Source organism: Borostomias antarcticus (assembly GCF_949987555.1).
Source record: "Borostomias antarcticus genome assembly, chromosome: 13".
Classification (NCBI taxonomy): Eukaryota; Metazoa; Chordata; class Actinopteri; order Stomiiformes; family Stomiidae; genus Borostomias; species Borostomias antarcticus.
Genome location: NC_140246.1, coordinates 9,618,247 through 9,637,149, shown reverse-complemented (window position 1 = coordinate 9,637,149; position 18,903 = coordinate 9,618,247). Strand labels below are relative to the sequence as shown.

The following is an 18,903-nucleotide window of genomic DNA, read 5'->3' as shown; positions in this document are numbered from 1 at the left end:
AAGGGCAGCTGTAGTAGGTACTGGTAGTAAGAAGTAGAAGTATGCGATTCGGAACGCAGCCCCTGTCTCTGACTGGTGGAGCTTGCTGTTATAGAATGAGATGGTACTATTGCACTATAGGATTGTGGGTAGTGCATTTCCCCCCCATATGACAGCAATAGTTGAGGGGACAGAATGACAGAATTCAAAAGTCAAAAATGTAGTTTTTGAGATAGAATTCAGAAAAATATCACACGTCATTAATCATTAACATTGGAAAGCTATTGACCAAGAATTTGCAGTAGCTGCATAAAATACTGTTTACAGTAAAACATTATGCACTGTTGGCTCAATTGTGGATATTCCAAAAATCCAGGATGGAGATTTTGTGGAGGACAGTCTGAAGATGCAGTGTAGCAATTGTGGTGTCAATTGACCAAAAAATGTGGGAGATAGGTTTAATAGGTTTTACAGTTTAAAAAAATAAAACTTCATAATTTAGGCAGCTCAAAGTATATGGATGTTTATGCTCACTTGAGCCTACATTTTGGTGGTGGTTGCAAAGTGATAGGTGATTTCTAATGATTTTAAACTTTAGATGGTTGCTGTAGTGCAGGTTTTCCCAATCTGGGGTCCCGGCCCCCCTTAGTGGGGCATCAAGGATCGGGGGGGGGGGCAGGCATTTTGAGGCCTTATTATGAGCTAGACAGATTTGTTAAAGAATCATGTCATTGACATGTCACATAGCAACTGTAACAAACCTCATGATTATGTCTGTTTAAGGAATAAATTATAAATTGATTTAACTTAAATTATGGGATCGTGTCTGTCTTAAGTTTTGATGATGTGTAAAAGGGCGTTAGCATTAGCTTCAGCCATGCCCTTTTGGTTGTTCCTATAGGACCCATATACATTACATTCATATTAATTCATTCAACAAATTAATCTGAGACTATGAATCGCATCAACATTAATGTTACTTCAACACTGGCGAAGTGCTTCACTGTACCCCAACTTACACCTGATGGAATTTGCGCCCCCTGCCCATAATTATGTATACCACTGCAGATGGGCTACAGGAACACAAAAACACAATCACAATAAAGTTTTATTTGTAGGTAATCTTTGATGACAAATGACAAAAAATGACGGTTCAACTCCCTGCCCGAGCCCAGCACTTTGACAACAAAAACAAAGGAAGAACATGCGTGTTGGGCCAGCTCAGTTGTAGGTCATGTAGCGTGGGGTGGCGCTGAACTTGGCGTAGGACTTAATGACCTTATTGACCGCCTCCAGGAAGTCCTTCTCGGTGGCGATCTTCCTGCGGGCCCTGATGGCGAACATGCCGGCCTCCGTGCACACGCTACGGATCTCGGCACCTGAGAGGATGCACACACACACAAATGTATCAATACACACTGTTGAAGCAGAGTTAATAAATCTATGGCAGTCATGTAGGGACTTGACAGGTAAAGGTTCAAGTTTCACATAAGATGATGTTGACAACCCTGTATTCAAGGCTTGATTTAAGTCTGCTGTGATTAGACTGCTGGGGGTTGAGATGAGATGGGTTGTAGATGAAAAGCCACTCATGAGATCAAACGTTGAACTGCAGTGCCCCCCTATGGCATATCTCCAGAACAACACCAATGCCACACAGCATGGTCCATAGCAGTCCCTTCTAGGACGGGGCTCACCTGTGCTGTTAGGGCAGAGGCGAGCCAGCAGCTCAAAGCGGATGTCTCTCTCCACACTCATGGAGCGGGCGTGGATCTTGAAGATGTGGGTACGACCCTGAAAACGCAGAACACCATGACATAAATTCTCATTTTACATCTCGTCATAGGTCTTAAACTACATGCATGTGTCTGATAACAGAAAAAAACAATTTCCCTGCTGAAAAACCCATTAAAAAAATCCTTGTCTCAAGTGTAGCCAACTGCTCAATATCACTTCCCCTCACATCAATTCAAGGTTGATGCTCATCCATTAAAAGGAGACTGAAGAGTTAAGCCCAGAGTATCCACAGCCAGGGCCACTGTACCTCCAGGTCCGGCAGACTGAACTCGATCTTCCTGTCCAGACGCCCAGGCCTCATGAGGGCAGGGTCAAGAGTATCAGGCCTGTTGGTGGCCATCAGGACCTTGATGTTCCCTCTGGGGTCGAAGCCGTCCAGCTGGTTAATCAGCTCCAGCATCGTCCTCTGAACCTCGTTGTCCCCGCCGGCGCCATCGTCAAAGCGTGCCCCTGGAGGTTGAGATCCAATGACATGTTTAGGTGATGCTTAGTAAATCACACCTCTAGATAGGCACTAAATATTTTCTTTATATATTCTTTAGCACTAACCTCCAATGGCATCAATTTCATCAAAGAAGATGAGACAGGCCTTCTTGGTTCTGGCCATCTCGAACAGCTCACGGACCATTCTGGCACCCTGAAAACAAAAATCACGCCCAGGTGGTGAAGTAAACAGTGCAGTTTTATGAGCAGTCGCCTCTTATCTTAAACAGCCGTCACAGCCCCTGGCGCAGATTGTATGTGTTTTTGCGAGGCTACTCCTGATTGGTCTAAATCTCATGCTACGAACAGACACATCACATAGAAGCGGCTGCACGTCTTAAAAAGGTAAAGACAGAGAATGTGCATCCATATTAACTTGACACACATAATAATCCTCACTGCAGGCGTTTCCTTCACCCTCAAGTGTGTGAGACGGTGTGACTCACCTCCCCAACATACTTCTGGACCAGCTCGGAGCCGATGACCCTGATGAAGCAGGCGTCGGTGCGGTTGGCCACAGCTCGGGCACACAGGGTCTTCCCCGTGCCGGGGGGTCCGAACAGCAAGACCCCCTTCGGGGGCTCAATGCCTAGGTTCACAAACCTCTCAGGCTGAGGAGAGAACGGAGAATAGCGACCACACATCCAGAGTTGTTTTTCCATGGTTAATAATATTACAACATTTTTGTCATAGCATTTCTTACAACTTACAATCTCTCATCAAGGTATAGGCCCGGGTATAGGGAAAAGATTGTGTGACATTCTGAGATCATCGTAAGATGATATAAATAAGGAAACTTTTAACACTCACATGGAGCAGAGGGGTCTCCACCACCTCCCTTAGCTTCTCGATCTGCTCCTTACACCCACCCACGTCACTGTAAGTCACATCAGGCTTCTCCTCCACCTACGAGAGAGAGAGAGAGAGTGTTTAGTTTGGATAGTTACATTACATTGATATGTATCCCAATTTAGGACCAGTTCTTGACAATTACTCAGTGTTGTTGTATCCCCTTTTACCTGCATCATGGTGACAGTTGGGTCAATCTTAGGAGGGAGAGGAATGTGGATCTGATACTTGTTTCTGTCAACTCTGGAGAAGTAAAACACAGAAAAGACTGATGAGTATTGGACAATTTACTCTGACTGTCAATATCGCAAATATTATGTAAAGACATGTACCCCTTGAAGATTCTATATTATAAATAAAAGCCATTTTGAACCCCTCCCCCCCCCCCCCCCCTTACCCGACTCGCATGCCCTCCTCAATGTCAGTTGGGGCCACCTGGTCACTCAGGTCCACAACAAACTTGGCAAATTGCTTCACATTGATGATGTACTTGGGGTCTTCAGAGTCTGCGTTGATGATTTTTGTGCATCTGTCGAGACAAACCAGTACCAAGATCAGTCACCACAACCAAGATCAGTCACAAGCAATTTTCTAAATCCAACTTTATATTTGTATTGATCAAGTTATCTTCCAAAGTAGTCAAGGCACTTGGACCTGGGCACCATGAATGATGGCTGCCCACTGCTCCTGGCTGCCCCTGGAGGACAGCTTGGATGGGAGAAATTTAGGGAACAATTTCCACCAGTGATCCCTGAAATTGCATATGTGTGTGTGCTGTGTGTCGTGACGCCTTGCAATATGTGGTTCGTGTGACCGAATAAAGACCCCCCAACCCCCCACTCGGGTCCTGAAATGTAAAATGTAGTGCTAGGCCTGCATTAAAACAACAGAGACTGTATTAGTGACTGCAGAAGAACACCTACCTTGCCACCTGCAGCGGCTGCTCACTCTGGAGAGTCTGTTTGTCTGCAGCTAGATCCCATAGTGCAGGTGGAGCAAGCCCTGTGTCAGACTCCTTGATACCTGTGCAGACAGGCCATACACACAAGGTTAGTGCACATGTAAGCATGTCATACTTTAGCTCAATATTATTGAGTATAGACAGCGAACAGTGACTTTTTTTATTATCTTGTTTCCTATTACTATAATCAAATGTTGTAATATAAAGTCGGTATATTTGTCAAAGTTGTAATGCGTAATATTGTTCTGTTTGCCTACCAGTCAGCTCATTGATCTTCTTCAGCAGCTGTTGGATGTCATCCTCAACCTGCTTTATTTGTCTGGAGTAGGTGCTCTGGCCCTGAACACAAAAATGACATATTAATTATAGGGACAGCAAGTGACAGTAAACTCATAACACATCACAGATTGCAAACTTCACTTACATAGGTTTTCAACAGGGCAATGTCCCCCTCATCCAAAGCTGAAAAAGAGGGAAACCGTAGTTAATCTAATTGGTATCACGGTGGCCAACAACATGCACAGGCACACAATTGCCTAGCTAATTCCTAGATTGGTTAGCTAGTGATGAGCTAGATAACGTTTGCTGTTTTGGCGAGCTAACCAGCTAACGTTAGCTAGCCAGCGAGTTAATGATAGTTCATAATAAAGACAGTTCTGTTTGACGTACTGGACATATATCATCATATCGTGCATTTTAGTTGCTAGCTACAACTTCAATACTTATTAGCGAATATATTTGTTCACAGTTCAAACGTCTCATTTTGGGATATCATCAAGATGATGATGATGACTTGCTAACTTAGTTTAGTTGGATAGCTAGCTACGTTAGCTAGCGTTTCATTAGCTTTCTGCTAGCCATAGCAAGAGTAGCTATCTAGCTAATCGTTAGCTGACAATTAAAACACAAGACTTTCAAAATCTTTTCAAATACCTCTGATAGGTTTATCTTCTTTTTCCTCTTCTTTAACTTTCCTCTGATCGCCTCCCAAATAGTCTGGCATGGTTAATCCAGGTATAAAGTCTTGTACACAATTAGCTAGGTTTTGTGCTGAAGCACAACAGCGATTACACAGCAGGTTTGGACTTCCGCTGTAGTAGTCCCTATGACAGGAAACGGAGCGTTATATTCTATTCTATTTTATATTTTATATTATTTATTATATTTTACAATATAATATTCTAAAACTGCATATTTTAATATTCCCACAATAGTTTAGGACAAAATAAGTAGACTGTCACCTCTGAATTGGTAAACTATTTTCCGGAACTAAAGATTAGGTATCTGCGTGATTACGGATTCATAAGGGTGGAAGACCAATACTACCCAGTAGGCACTTGTGAAAGCAGGCCCATGTGGTGCACTGAAAAACCGGGCGACTGGACAGCACTTTACAAAACCTCCAACTGATTAGATTTTACATCTGAATGTTTGTATAGCTGACATTTCCAAAATGCTATTAGAAGCATTAGAAGGGGACGTTACAGTCGTCTGTAATGCCGTTGCTGGTAAGAGTACCAAACGAGACTACTGAAAATAATGCTGATTTTGACACCATCCGATTAGCTAGATAGCTAGCCAGCTTGTAACGTTAGCTTGCTTGCTAATATGGTACCACTACGAAGCTAGTGAGATTCTGTTATGCAATGCTATACAGATACTGCTAGTTACTTAGCTAATTATTGAGAATATTGATAGTCAGAATATTGAAAACTTGTGAGGAAACGAACCCATTTGATGCGAGCTAGCTAGATCAGTAGCATTAACGTTACTGGCTGATAGAGCAAAGCTAGCACTCTTGAAGTTCAAGGCACCTTCAGCATTGATTTTTGACAGTATCACTACATCTGTTTATTAATGACCTCAATCTGATCTTGAGAATATCTTTGTAAATCTTAAGAGCATTCTGACTACAACTTGTTCATCTTGATGTATTGCAAGAAATCTAACCACACCCTCTCTCTTTCACCCACTTTTTCAGCCTCAGTGCAGATCCAGGTGGAGCCAGTAGGTCGTTGGTTCGAGGCCTTCCTCAAGAGGAGGAACCGGAATATATCAGCCTCCTTCCAGGAGCTGGAGGAAGAAGAGGAGCTGTCAGAGGAGTCAGAGGATGAAGAGCTGCAGCTGGAGGAGTTTCCCATGCTCCGAACACTGGACCCTAAAGACTGGAAGGTACATATAGCTAGTTCGCTACTCTACTCGGATATAGAATTTGGTCTGGAGACCTTACTTTAGAAACACCATAATGAACACAATGTTACTGCTTTTCAGAATCAAGATCACTACGCTGTCCTTGGCCTGGCTCATATGAGGTATAAGGCGACACAGAAGCAAATCAAAGCTGCCCGTGAGTATCTTTCCTACTTGTGCTGTTATCTTGTTAGACCGGCTACTGTCTAATTGTGGAATTTCTCAACCACGTGTGTGTTACTATGGGATTCCAAAGAGTTGCTCACCATGTTTCTGCAGACAAAGCCATGGTGTTGAAGCACCATCCTGACAAAAGGAAAGCTGCAGGAGAACAAATAGTTGAAGGCGACAATGACTACTTCACCTGTATAACTAAAGGTAATGACTACTTCACCTGTATAACTAAAGGTAATGACTACTTCACCTTTATAACTAAAGGTAATGACTAGGGATGTGCACGGTTAACCGATTTCTCGAGTACCCGAGTAGGCGATCTGCTAGTCGGAAAATAAACACTACTCGGTTAATCTAAAGGCTATACAATATGGCATGTTTGGCCGTGAAAGCGCGCATTTCTGAGCGCCTGTGCCCTTCTTCAATTGTTACCAAAGAGGATAGAGCGTTGGCGGCTGCCTGGAGAAAAGCGCTGTACTGTATATGGAGTCTTTTTAAGAGCGCTCCGGCACAGGCCCATGCGCGTATAGCCTACTCGTTTTCCAGCCTATAAAGAAATATTGAATGAATAGGCCTGTTGTTCAATAAATCTATTTAGTTTTGCATGGACATTTCTCTAATGAAGGCTTGACGCCGAAACATCCATTATTGTCCAATAAATTGGAAATAGGCAGTGAGTGCCACGGTGCTTTTTAGATAACGCTAAAAATTAATTCACTTGTTATCCGGCATCGGCAGTAAAGGCTTGGTTTAATACTTAATTTATATTAGTAAATTAGAGGTCTGGTTGCATATTGTAGGCTTAGAGTTTTCAGAGTAGCCTAACGATAGGCTTAATAGGCTATGAGCTGGGCAGTGCATCCAAATTAAAAGGCTGCGTTTTTCGATTCCGATAGCTTCATGAAAACCTGTGGGTTATTCAATCTGATGATAAGTAATGCATCCAACCACACATCAGCTTTTAAATATGTTTATTTGCAAGGGCATGGACGAGACATGAAAGCACCGCCACGGTAATAACGGCGGAAAAAAACGTTTTCCCCTCCGAGGGGGCCGGGGTTCAATGCGCTCTGTCTGGACGGTATCTTTTTTTGAGTAATCTTTTTTTTGAGTAATCGGTTACTCGAGTAGGATCAGGTTAGGTTACTCGGTTTTAAAATTAGTCGAAATTCCCATCCCTAGTAATGACTACTTCACCTGTATAACTAAAGGTAATGACTACTTCACCTGTATAACTAAAGGTAATGACTACTTCACCTGTATAACTAAAGGTGATGACTATTCACTTGTATAACTTAAGGTAATGACTACTTCACCTGTGTAATTAAAGGGAAAGGCATTGACCCTATATCTTCTCACAATACATGGATTTTTCATGTATATGAAATGCATTTTAGAAGCGCCTGGGACTATGATGAATTTCAGTTCAGTTAAGCTGTTTATACAGTATATGATTTCCGTATGTTTGTCTCATTCCAGCTATAGAAATCCTGTCAGACCCAGTGAAGAGAAGAGCATTTGACAGTGTGGATCCTACCTTTGACAACACCGTGCCCTCTAAGGGTGAAGGAAAAGAGAACTACTTTGAGGTGTTTGCTCCCGTTTTTGAGAGAAATGCCAGGTGGTCTTCCAAAAAACACGTGCCCAAACTTGGATCCATGGATTCCTCCTTTGAGGAAGTGGATAATTTTTACTCTTTTTGGTATGTGTAATGGTCTCTGGATAACTTATCACAGATATTAAATGGTAAATTTAATAAGAACAGAATTGCACTCAACAACATTCCATTGTCTCCATCAAGGTACGACTTGGAGTCATGGAGAGAATTCTCATATCTGGATGAAGAGGAAAAGGAGAAAGCGGAATGGTGAGCTATATCCACGCTCTTTGTTGAATGTTAGTACGTACTACTGTAAGCACAGCTGACTGAATGCTAGTACTACTGTAAGCACAGCTGACTGATTGAATGGTAGTACTACTGTAAGCACAGCTTACAGAGTGCCGGTGTCTGAACCATTTGCTGTCGTCTCTTGAACCCAGTCGAGATGAGAGGAGGTGGATTGAAAAGCAGAACCGTGCTTCCAGAGCTCAGCGGAAGAAGGAGGAGATGAACAGAATGAGGACACTAGTTGGTAAGACCGTCAGACCCACATTGATATTTTTAAATAGAATAAATGGTTGAGCAACAGATGAGCGTGACGCACCCTTGCTTCTCTGCAGACACTGCCTACAGCTGTGATCCCAGAATAAAGAAATTCAAAGAAGAGGAGAAGGCCAGGAAGGAGTCGGAGAAGAAGGCCAGAGCAGATGCCAAGAGGAAAGAACAGGAGGAGAAGGATCGAGTGAGTCATAGGACATCCCGTTTATCTATCTCAACTTCAATCCCCCTGGGTTCTTCACAATTTTCTCTCTCAGTTGCACTTTGTTGGGTTGATTGTCTTCCGCATGGAGCTGAATGTTTTGGGACCTGTAACATACAGTACTGTACCTCGGTGTGTGCCCGTAGGCTCGTCAGGCAGAGCAGGAGGCCGCTCGGCTAGCCAAGGAGAAGGAGGAAGAGGAGGCCAGACAGGCTGCCCAGCAGGCCAAGAAGGAGAAGGAGATCCAGAAGAAGGCCATCAAGAAAGAGAGGCAGAAACTCAGGACAACCTGCAAGGTACTGCTGACATACACTTCCTCTATGGCCCATCCTAATACACAATGTGGCAAATTCTCCAAAACCGATTAAGCCTAGTATTAGATATTAGACTAAAGAGAAAAATATGAATGGGGATTCTCCATTTAGAGAGCCCTTTAGTCCTGGAAAAGGTTGCACCTTTCTGGTAAACTGTCTCTATGTGGATCGCCTGACATCTTCACATTGCCTCATTCAACACATCTAATGCATTTTTTTTTTACCCCATAGAACTGGAATTACTTTGCAGACAACGAGGCTGAGAATTTGAAAATGATGGGGGAGGTGGAGAAGCTGTGTGACCGCTTGGAGCTAATGAGGTAAAACATTAGATTTGTGTTAAAGGATACTGTTTTTTCTTTTATCCCTTATTTTATTGCATTGTTTGTATTATCACTGTACAGCGCTTTGAATTACATTCACTTGTATGAAACTGTGCTATATAAATAAAGTTGACTTGACTTGATAGAAGAGGAAGTTGATTTGTCACTAATCATAGTTTTCCCTCAGTTTGCAGTCCCTGAATGAGGCGTTGGCATCTGGTTGTAAGGAGGAGGCCAAGGCAGCTGTGGAGAAGCAGGTACTCGGAAGACGGGACGCGCGCTCACTCGTCATGGATAGCTAACGCAGTGCAAAGGTCTGGCTTCACTATGGCCCCCGTGTGCCATTTGCATTGCTCACTGGTGTATGTATGTGTGTACCAATCCAGATCCAGGAGGTGAATGCTCAGATGCAGAAGGAGAAGGAGGCGGAGGTCCAGGCCAGACAAGCCGCCCGCAGTGCAGAGCAGGCCAGCGGAGGGTCCGGGGGCGCGGGCAAGGGCTGGAACGAGGAGGAGCTGCAGCTGCTCATCAAAGCGGTCAACCTGTTCCCCGCTGGAACCAACGCCAGGTACGCCCTCTTAACCGCTCTGATCATGACAACATGCGCGAGGGTTAGCATTGGTAGATAGTCAGAGCCTCTCTTGATAGATCTAAATTGTTTTTGGAGTACTCAAACGTTACTTCTCTCGATAGACCTGAATTGTTTTGTGGAGTGCTCAATAGTTATAAGTTGTTTTTAGGTTTTAATCTTTTTCTTTGTGTCCTGCAGATGGGAGGTCATTGCCAACTACATGAACTTGCACTCCAGCAGTGGCATCAAGAGGACAGCCAAGGATGTCATCAACAAAGCCAAGAATCTACAACGGCTGGGTGAGTCAGTCTGCCTCTATTGGGGCTCTTGTCCTTGTTCTAAATCAGAGCACTTCTACCAAAGACGACACTATTTTTAAGCGGTGCAGCCACTTCTATACGTGACGTGTGTCCGTTCGTAGCATGGCAATACCACTGCAGATCAGCAGAGGGCAGCAGAGCCTGCACCACCTGCATGTGTTTTTGGTGGCTGTGTTGGTTTGTTTATTGGTTCGTTAGCAGGATAATGTAACAACTACAAGACCGATTTTCATGAAACGCGGTGGACGGGTGTGGCATAGGCCAACTTGGAACTCATTTAACATTTTGGAGCGGATCCGAATCACTGGGTGGGTCAATGAGCTGCCCAAACACGGCCTGCCATCCACATCCAATTCATTTTTTGAACTTGGGCCCAGAAACCGGGGGAAATTTTCAATGGAGGGAGTTGAAATGGCCATATTTCGACATGGGGAGGTCACAGACACGGGATTTGGACTTAAAGCTCTCGTCTGTGCTCTCCAAGCACTACTTCTAGTTGTTTTTTTAACTATTGTCTTGTTTTTTTTCTTCAGATCCTGTACAAAAAGATGAGATTAACAAGAAAGCCTTTGAGAAGTTCAAGAAGGAGCATGCAGCTGTGCCCCCAACAGTGGACAACGCAGTACCCTCCGAGCGATTTGATGGCAAGTATTTAATTGAACCAGTGTTAAACTATTGAGTTTGATCTGCAGTTTAGCATAGATGTCCAGTAAAATTTGTGTATGCTAACAGCACCACAGTAGGCCACGTTGTGTCACCAGCAACTTTTCCACTGATCGCATGCTGTCTCATCATGTGCTCTCAGGTACAGGTAGCGATGCCAATGCTGCGTCCTGGACCACAGAAGAGCAGAAGCTTCTGGAACAGGCCCTGAAGACCTACCCTGTCAGCACGCCCGAGAGGTGGGAGAACATCGCCGCCGCCGTCCCTGGACGCACCAAGAAAGACTGTATGAAGAGATACAAGGTAAGCTGGACCCAGCTGGTAGGCCTGTACAGTATGTCTCTCCACTCGAAAGGACAATTTTTATCACTACGTAAAACTGAAGAGGCTGAAACCTGTTGCAGATAGTGTGTTGAGCCGACGAAGGATTCATAGGACATATCCACGACGGTTTCTACCAATATACATCTTTATCCACATTGCACTCTGTTCAAAATCAAAAAAGGTTGCTAATATCAACGTTGAATTCTAAGCAATTTTCTATTAAATTCTCTGCTATTCCAGGAACTGGTGGAGATGGTGAAAGCCAAGAAGGCCGCTCAAGAACAAGTGGTTGGAAAGAGTAAAAAATGACAAGCCTGAAACAAAATGACAAAAACAAACTAGCGCCCCATGTTCCTTTAAAGTTATTGTGTTGGTCTTTATTTTATAATAAAATTCAAGAAAAACTTCAGAAGACTTAAATACTCTTGGTTTGTACTGTACAGTATTAGCTGCTGGCTACTAGCATTTGCTTTTCTCTTTTGGGATAGTGGCAGTGTTCAGGTTCTCATCCAGTACATCCCACTGCGAATCCGGTTGTAGTCTGGGAGCTGTTCGATTGGTCCTGTAAAAACAAGAGACGAGGCATTGAAGAAACAAGAGGCGAGACGTTCATTGCCTGCTTTTAACTGCAACTGACATGGTGGGAAAACTTGAGGGGTAAAAATGTATGCAATCATTCTGAGCAGCAGATAAGGGTCTTGATCTAGTGCCATACTGTACCGATTTCTTGTTAAAATGAAAACATGTAATGTAAATAACTGAAGCATTGAATTTGTCTGACAACCTCAAATGGCCTTGTGATTTGAAGAGCGCGATTACGCCAGTAAAGTGACTTGATTTCAGAGCTCTGTGGATTTCAGAGCTCTGTGGATGTAGAGCAGAAATGCGGACCACCAACATACCAACAGCTGCAATGGCAGGCGATTTGTCATAGATGTATTTTGTACACACGTCCTTGATGGTATTTGCATCTATGGCCTGATGAGGGGGACAAGGAAATAAACAACTTTCTAATAAAGACACTGCAATAATTTTCCCAAAACAAAGTGTTCTCATTCACAGCTTACACCATTTTGGATGGATGGATTTGACAGCGATAAATCGTTTGTTTTTTACTCACATCAATCCTGGCCTCCAGTTCGTGTAGTGGGATCCTACGACTGTAGCATAGCATCTGTCTGCCGATGTCTTCACAGATCGGGGTGGAACCTAGAGGGCACGCAGATTTTACATGGTGGAACAAAGTGTGTGGCTTATCTATGAAGCCGGATGTGGCTGATCATTAATATGATGAGGCCTTACCGTCAAGATGCAAGAGCATGTTTGTCTTCAGGAGGTTCTTGGCCCGTGCCACCTCACTTTCAGTAACGCTTGTACACAGGGACATCCTGAGGAAGAAAAAAATCAATCTGTCAGATACAGTACATCTGGCCACAACAAAGTACTTTGGAGGCTTTGACAGCTGCTGAAAGCACACCTACATTCTGATGAATAACTGTTTTATGTTAGGGTTTGGGGATAATTTAATAAAAGATCAAACCTTTCATGGGGGGGGAAGACACAAAAAGTGTTCATCTCACTGGCAATGATGTATGACTCAAGATATGATGAGTCATGAGTCTAATGAATTGTAGGTTCCCCACTGCAAGCCACTCACCATTCCAGCTGTGTGAAGTGCATCATCTCGTTGATGGTGCCAGGCTCACACACCATGTAGAGGCCCCACAGGCCAGTGTCTGTGTAGCAGGTGTTGAAGGACTGGAAGCTATGGCACAGATTTCCCTGGCATGCCATCTGGGCCAGCTTGCTGGAGAGATTCTGGAGAAATTGATGAGATAGGGAGGGATGATAAAGAGGGAATCAACCATTAGTTCAATTCTGAATGGTTAAGAGGCTGTATGTTCATCTGTGTGTGTATTCTTGGGTTGGGTTTGGAGTTCTGTTACTATTACTGAACTCACCACACCACCCCCAAAGGAGCGGTCCCAGTTTCCGATCAGAGTGTTTGCCACCATCAGAGGAATGGTGTCTGGGTGCGACCACCCCACAGCCTCCACGGCTATGGCTATGTGCGCCAATGGCATCTTGTCGTCTCGAACACGGATCTAAGGAAAAGCCAATGAAAACCTATTAATCCCAGTGTTCATGGAAATATGTTCTATATGACAGAATTGGTATATGGGTAAGTTGTGTTGATTTTTTCGAAGATCATTTTACCTCACTTCCTGTGAAGTTGCACACAGGAAGAGCGGGGGCTTCTCCCTTGTATTTGGCAGGCAGCTTTCCAAAATGGTACTTAGCCAGGTCAATCAACTCGGTGTGTGAAACCCCTGATGAAAGAAATAGCATGAATATAAAAGATAAATAAATCCTCAATAAATCATATCCTAACATGCATCTCTAAGAAGAACTTACCTCCAGCAGCAGCCAACACTATTCTCGGCCCTTTGTAGTGGGTTGTGATGTATTCCACAAGGTCTCCTCTGTTGATGGTTCTATAATGTACACACAGAGAAAACCAGATTAAGACCTATTTACTACATTTCCCAGGTAACACTGCATGTACCTCAGTGGCAATGGGAAGAGCAATGGGAGTGGTGAACATACTTGATGTTCTCAGTCGGGCCCAGGATGGTCCTTCCCAGCGCTGTGGTCTGATAGGAAGTGGCATGGAGGTAGTCAAACACCACTTCCTGGAGATTGGTCTCCACTTCCTGCATCTCCCTGAGGATGACCCCTCGCTCACGCTCAATCTCTGCCTCACCCAGTGTGCTGTTCTGGATGATGTCAGCCAGGATCTCCACAGCTGGAGATGGAAAGTCAGGGGGAACTTAATGGACTTTAAATGCCACTGTAGTTTGGTATAAGCAAGCATTAAGGTAAAACATATACCAAACCTTAAGGTTTGTGCAAGATGGAGCAACTACTCATGATACCAGTCTGTCGCCTGTCCCAAATTTCCCCCCACAGTTTAAATCTATCTATCAATACCTCTCACAAGCACAACTTTAATAGTTTTTTAGTCACTTGTTAGGAAAGGAGATACACTTGTGAGTTCTGACGAGTAGTGAGACAATGACTACCTATGTTAAATGCAATTATTGTAAGTTGCTTCTGATAAAAGCATCTGCTAAATGACTGTAATGTAATGAGTTGTCAAGAAAGAGATTAATTTCTTAAGGAAATGAAAGATAGTAATGGTTCCTGTACCTCTGGGCAGGTCTTTTGAGAACGCTTTGGCATAATACACTGTCTGCTCCCTGGAGGTGTAGGCATTCAGATGAGCTCCCATATTCTCAATCTCTAGCTCCAAGTCAAGCTGAGAGCGCTTCCTTGTACCCTGTCACACACACACACACACACACAAACACACACACACACACACACACACACACACACACACACACACAAACACAAACACAAACACAAACACACACACACGAGTCAGTTGTTGGATTGGCTTGACAACGAGCAGCAAAGTTTGTATCAGAACACACTGACTGCAATAGCATCATGAAACAAGTAATCTCACTTTAAAAGCCATGTGTTCCAGGAAATGTGCTGTGCCGTTGTTCCTCTCATTCTCATACCGACTGCCAGCATCTATCCAGAGCCCAACCTGTAAAATAGCAACCATTTCTCAAGTCATCACATTATTGAACGGCCACGAAAGCAAGTCAGTGAGATGACTATGGCTACTCACTGTGCAGGTAGATAGACCGGAGTCCTCGGATGCAACGCGGAGACCATTTTCTAACGTGGTAACCTTGGTCTCAGGAACATTTAACACCACTTGGTTTGCAGCCTGTGTTGCCAAAAGTCTGTGTGAACCGATTATAGGCTGGATTGGGAGACAGAAGAGGTGAGTTTAGGCAAGGCTATGTAACATCATCTGGTGGCAGGTTTAACACTCATGATGACTCAGGAAGAAAATATTTATTAATTTGTCGCAAAACATAAGTCTTTCAATAGGCAGCTATTTGAATGCGTTTCCGAGGCATAATGATAATGTTAGCTAACATTGTTCCATCTTGACAACAGACCTACAGGCCATGCTGGCTAGTTTTGATCACATTTAGCTAGCCTTTGTTGATTCTTTAGAGGATCCCTAACGTTTATCGAGAACGATACATCTGTGTACCGAATCTTACCCTGGATAAGGCATTAGTCTTCCATATATTCCTTTTTACGATATATCTCCCAGCAGAGGCAAGGCGCTGTAAGGACGTCGCCATGCTGCTTATGTGACAGTCGGAGCGCACTACTGCGCGTGTGCAACCTTTGATGCGCTGACGTAACTAGACAGGGAGGTAAAGTGACGAAGCGCCCTCTAGTGGTATAGTTCGCACCGTTGTATTAAAATGCATCGCGACTTTTATGCGTGGCTGTAAGCCAGCGCACCTAGGATAGCGTTTGTCCGGTTATCACTACCTCCCTCCCTCTGTTGAATGTTGACCTGCATTTCTCTGTTGGCATCACAAGAGGCAGTAGTCCCAGCACACCAAAATAAAAGAGGACACCAAAATCAATTCACCTCTACAAGCAGAGTAGTGGTGAGAGCATTGGACTCCCACTGACTTTATGGGACTATACCCCAAACATCCACATGTTCATCCTTTCACTCCGACCTTTACCCCTTGCCTTATAGGTCAGATCCTGTCCCAACCCTAACCATATTCTAACCCCAACCCACACTCCTTCCCTTATAGGTCAGATCCTATCCCAACCCCAACCCTTATTCTAACCCCAACCCACACTAGGGACTGGAAGAAGGACACTAAAACCAATCCACTGATCTCTGCTGCATAAGTAGAGTAGTGGTGAGAGTTTAGGACTCCCACCCGGGAGACGGGGGCTCAAGGCCCCGGTGGGGATGAATTTATGGGACTATACCCCAAACCTCCACACGTTCATCCTTTCACTCCAATCTTTTTATCCCTTACCTTTGTCCAGAAACAGAAGTTGAACGAATTGCAGCAAAATAGCTAACGTTACAGGATTGTAACTGCTTTAGCCACTGACCCATTAATGTTATGGAAGCTGCTGCTAGTTGTTGTGAGCTCATGAGCTAACTCACTATCCTGCTCTTATTGTGCTGGATTAGCATTGGAAGCATTGAAACTGTGTCCGGGCGACAAGACCTATCTTGATTTATCAGACATTATTTTATGTAATTTCCATTCACAGTTATTTCAGTGGCATGACTAGCTTCCATTCTACCAGTCTTGAACAGAAATAAGCCAGCTAGATGTTGAATATTATTCCATTTTGTATTTAATCATGTTTCATGTTCTTATGTTAGAATATAGTGGCATTGTTTTTTTTATGTAGGTATGTAAATTATGTTAATAAATGTGTCAAGATCTATCTATTATTGATGTTTTATTGTATCCCATCCCTACTAAATGCACTCTGATATCCTAGGGAGAAAGACAGAGGGAGAGAGAGACCATGCTGCTTTCTTATCTATCAATCATCCACTTACACATTCAACAACTGCACATGCTGATCTAACAGGTGTCAATGCATCACTCATCAGCATGGCTTCCTCCTGCTACCTCCCCACACTAGCATCATGCAGGTCCTCTGATTTGTGTTCGCACGTGACCACCTATCATGCACACCACTAGTTACTCCGCCAAGAAGCTTAGCCTACTCCTCAATGGTACACCGACAAAATTCATAGGCGGGGATCTGTGCTCTCCGAGCACCCTTGCTAGTTGTGGAATGTGTTGTTTGAGTACCGCTCCTGGTCACCACAGTGATGGAGGTGGTCGTGCTGGTGAAGTGATGGCTATCTTTTAGTCAAAGTGAGAGCTTTACTTGGGGAGAGGCCTGGACCAATGAAAACGGTGGACACTGTATGACACTGTACAGGCAGTGTGCCCACATCGCCATCTAGTGGCCAAAACGAGTGCTTCAGCAGGGGAGGCCAGTCTACACATGCTAGTGTAGCCTACATACAATACAGTCACAGTCACAGTCAATCATACTTGTGCTATGATGGCTCTAGGCTAAAAGGTGTGTGTGTGTGTGTGTGTGTATAATATGATATGATAGAGGCTAGTATAACATTCTGGTTAATGTTGAGATAAGGATAAGATATATAGGAAGGATGACAGACTGCCAAAGGGTTTACTAGGCTATATGATATGATATTAACAATGTTTTGTTTTTTAAATGACTAAAATAAAATGTTGGTTTCAGGATTTAATTTCAGACTGTTTGCATTGCTCTGTTTAGTACTAGCTAATTATTTGACTGAATGGTCGACCATGCACCTGAAATGCAATGCCCATGTGTTGCCTTCAGTAGAGAAAAGCCTGCTGTGGAACGCCACCTAGTGGCTGATTTGTGTAATTTTTATCCAGATGGCTGCTGGATGTCATTATTGTCCCATACCTCTGTCTGTCACCTCCCCCTCCCCTCCCCCGCTCTCATCCAGGCTACTGCGAGGATTAGACCCCAACCACTGAATCTGGAGTCTGGAATGGAATCTGACTTGATCTATGTGTGTGTGTGTGTGTGTGTGTGTGTGTGTGTGTGTGTGTGTGTGTGTGTGTGTGTGTGTGCGTGTGTGTGTGTGTATGTGTGTGTGTGTGTGTGTGTGATCAACAAGTCTATCATCCATCAAAGCCCCCCACGGTCCCATCCCCCCAACACACAACCCCACACAGCTCATCCCTGCATCCACGACCTCATATTGACATCATTATCAATTAACAACCTGAACCAACTAAATTAATCTGCCATCAGTGGTAAACTACTGTGAATATAGGCTAATGTGTCATTTGATACAGTCATATCTTATTTCTTCCTAACAGAGTTATTATTTAAATGCCCATGTTATTGCACTCTTGATTATCGCTTCTGGTCCAGGCGCTCAGATGCTCTGCATCCGCCCACCTATCTCCTCCCACCAATAGCAGCCGTAGCCTACATGCGGTGCCGATCTACTCATCATCGCTGTCACTCACCGCCTCTCAGCCAATAGAAAAGTTCAGACGCACGGGGTGGTCCAGGTTCGGCTGTGGGACGATGCGGTTCGGATTCAAGTGTTCTATGCGGAGAATGTGAAAATACCAAACACCCAGGTAAGGTTGTCATAGCATGGATATTTACACTGAGAGTAGCATCTGTCTGAGGTGTCGGGGCATCCTACGGTAGCGTTTAGGGACGTTAAACAGAGAAGCGGACAAGGGAAACAACGCTCTGGACTATACCGCATTGCAGGGTAGTGAAATGCTGGTCCCGGTGGTACCGCTAGTCATCACAGCTGAAGTGCGCATCAACTTTGTGATACATGGACGCCCTTTTCCGGGATGTTTATGCGTCTGCAGTTATCATTCTTACAATTGCTTCTGAAAAGCAGCATCACATATGAAGTTGAGAGTAAAATTATTAATTTTGAGGAACGAACTCTTGTCTCTGAGACAGAGAGGCGCAAGGTGAATCGCGCTGCATCAAGGGCGCGGCGGGCGCAGCGGCCCTTTACCAAATAATGTGAGTCATCAGGGCAGCTGTCAAACCTCAGGTCACGTTTAGGGTTAGGGTTAGGGTTAGTGAGGTCACTGTGAGGTCAGTGTCCCCTCGCC

At 44.1% G+C, this 18,903-nt stretch overlaps 3 protein-coding genes across 3 annotated transcripts; 1 reads left to right on the top strand and 2 right to left on the bottom strand.

Moving 5' to 3' along the window:
- Window positions 1-1,069: 1,069 nt before the first annotated feature.
- Window positions 1,070-5,138, bottom strand: psmc2 (proteasome 26S subunit, ATPase 2). The gene is made up of 12 exons (XM_084447634.1): window positions 5,003-5,138; window positions 4,494-4,531; window positions 4,327-4,408; window positions 4,032-4,131; window positions 3,506-3,637; window positions 3,279-3,351; window positions 3,070-3,165; window positions 2,706-2,870; window positions 2,326-2,413; window positions 2,024-2,226; window positions 1,677-1,773; window positions 1,070-1,358 (listed from the first exon to the last, which is right to left on the bottom strand). The coding sequence occupies exons 1-12, from the start codon at window positions 5,070-5,072 to the stop codon at window positions 1,201-1,203; spliced, it is 1,302 nt and encodes a 433-aa protein (XP_084303760.1). The 5' UTR covers window positions 5,073-5,138; the 3' UTR covers window positions 1,070-1,200.
- Window positions 5,139-5,440: 302 nt separating this feature from the next.
- dnajc2 (DnaJ (Hsp40) homolog, subfamily C, member 2) lies at window positions 5,441-11,759 on the top strand. Its single transcript, XM_084447498.1, has 16 exons — window positions 5,441-5,577; window positions 6,051-6,241; window positions 6,341-6,416; window positions 6,539-6,637; window positions 7,913-8,135; window positions 8,235-8,300; window positions 8,474-8,565; window positions 8,654-8,775; window positions 8,940-9,089; window positions 9,339-9,427; window positions 9,618-9,687; window positions 9,817-9,998; window positions 10,200-10,300; window positions 10,855-10,965; window positions 11,127-11,287; window positions 11,549-11,759. The coding sequence occupies exons 1-16, from the start codon at window positions 5,523-5,525 to the stop codon at window positions 11,615-11,617; spliced, it is 1,857 nt and encodes a 618-aa protein (XP_084303624.1). The 5' UTR covers window positions 5,441-5,522; the 3' UTR covers window positions 11,618-11,759.
- pmpcb (peptidase, mitochondrial processing subunit beta) lies at window positions 11,672-15,552 on the bottom strand. The gene is made up of 13 exons (XM_084447499.1): window positions 15,460-15,552; window positions 15,012-15,149; window positions 14,841-14,927; window positions 14,519-14,648; window positions 13,916-14,114; window positions 13,724-13,803; window positions 13,526-13,638; window positions 13,270-13,413; window positions 12,966-13,126; window positions 12,611-12,696; window positions 12,429-12,517; window positions 12,211-12,286; window positions 11,672-11,870 (listed from the first exon to the last, which is right to left on the bottom strand). Exons 1-13 carry the CDS (start codon window positions 15,541-15,543, stop codon window positions 11,806-11,808), a joined length of 1,452 nt encoding a protein of 483 aa, XP_084303625.1. The 5' UTR covers window positions 15,544-15,552; the 3' UTR covers window positions 11,672-11,805.
- Window positions 15,553-18,903: the final 3,351 nt, after the last annotated feature.

Excerpts from the sequence above, each read along its gene's own strand:
- psmc2 (XM_084447634.1), bottom strand. The coding sequence starts at position 5,072 with ATGCCAGACTATTTGGGAGGCGATCAGAGGAAAGTTAAAGAAGAGGAA. Across the intron at positions 1,774-2,023 it reads TCAGTCTGCCGGACCTGGAG|GGTCGTACCCACATCTTCAA; the intron begins GTACAGTGGCCC and ends CTGCGTTTTCAG. Across the intron at positions 1,359-1,676 it reads CCTCTGCCCTAACAGCACAG|GTGCCGAGATCCGTAGCGTG; the intron begins GTGAGCCCCGTC and ends GCATCCTCTCAG.
- dnajc2 (XM_084447498.1), top strand. The coding sequence starts at position 5,523 with ATGCTATTAGAAGCATTAGAAGGGGACGTTACAGTCGTCTGTAATGCC. Across the intron at positions 5,578-6,050 it reads CGTCTGTAATGCCGTTGCTG|CCTCAGTGCAGATCCAGGTG; the intron begins GTAAGAGTACCA and ends CCACTTTTTCAG. Across the intron at positions 9,688-9,816 it reads AGGCAGCTGTGGAGAAGCAG|ATCCAGGAGGTGAATGCTCA; the intron begins GTACTCGGAAGA and ends GTACCAATCCAG.
- pmpcb (XM_084447499.1), bottom strand. The coding sequence starts at position 15,543 with ATGGCGACGTCCTTACAGCGCCTTGCCTCTGCTGGGAGATATATCGTA. Across the intron at positions 14,928-15,011 it reads CCGGTCTATCTACCTGCACA|GTTGGGCTCTGGATAGATGC; the intron begins GTGAGTAGCCAT and ends GCTATTTTACAG. Across the intron at positions 13,127-13,269 it reads GCTCCTTTGGGGGTGGTGTG|AATCTCTCCAGCAAGCTGGC; the intron begins GTGAGTTCAGTA and ends CAATTTCTCCAG.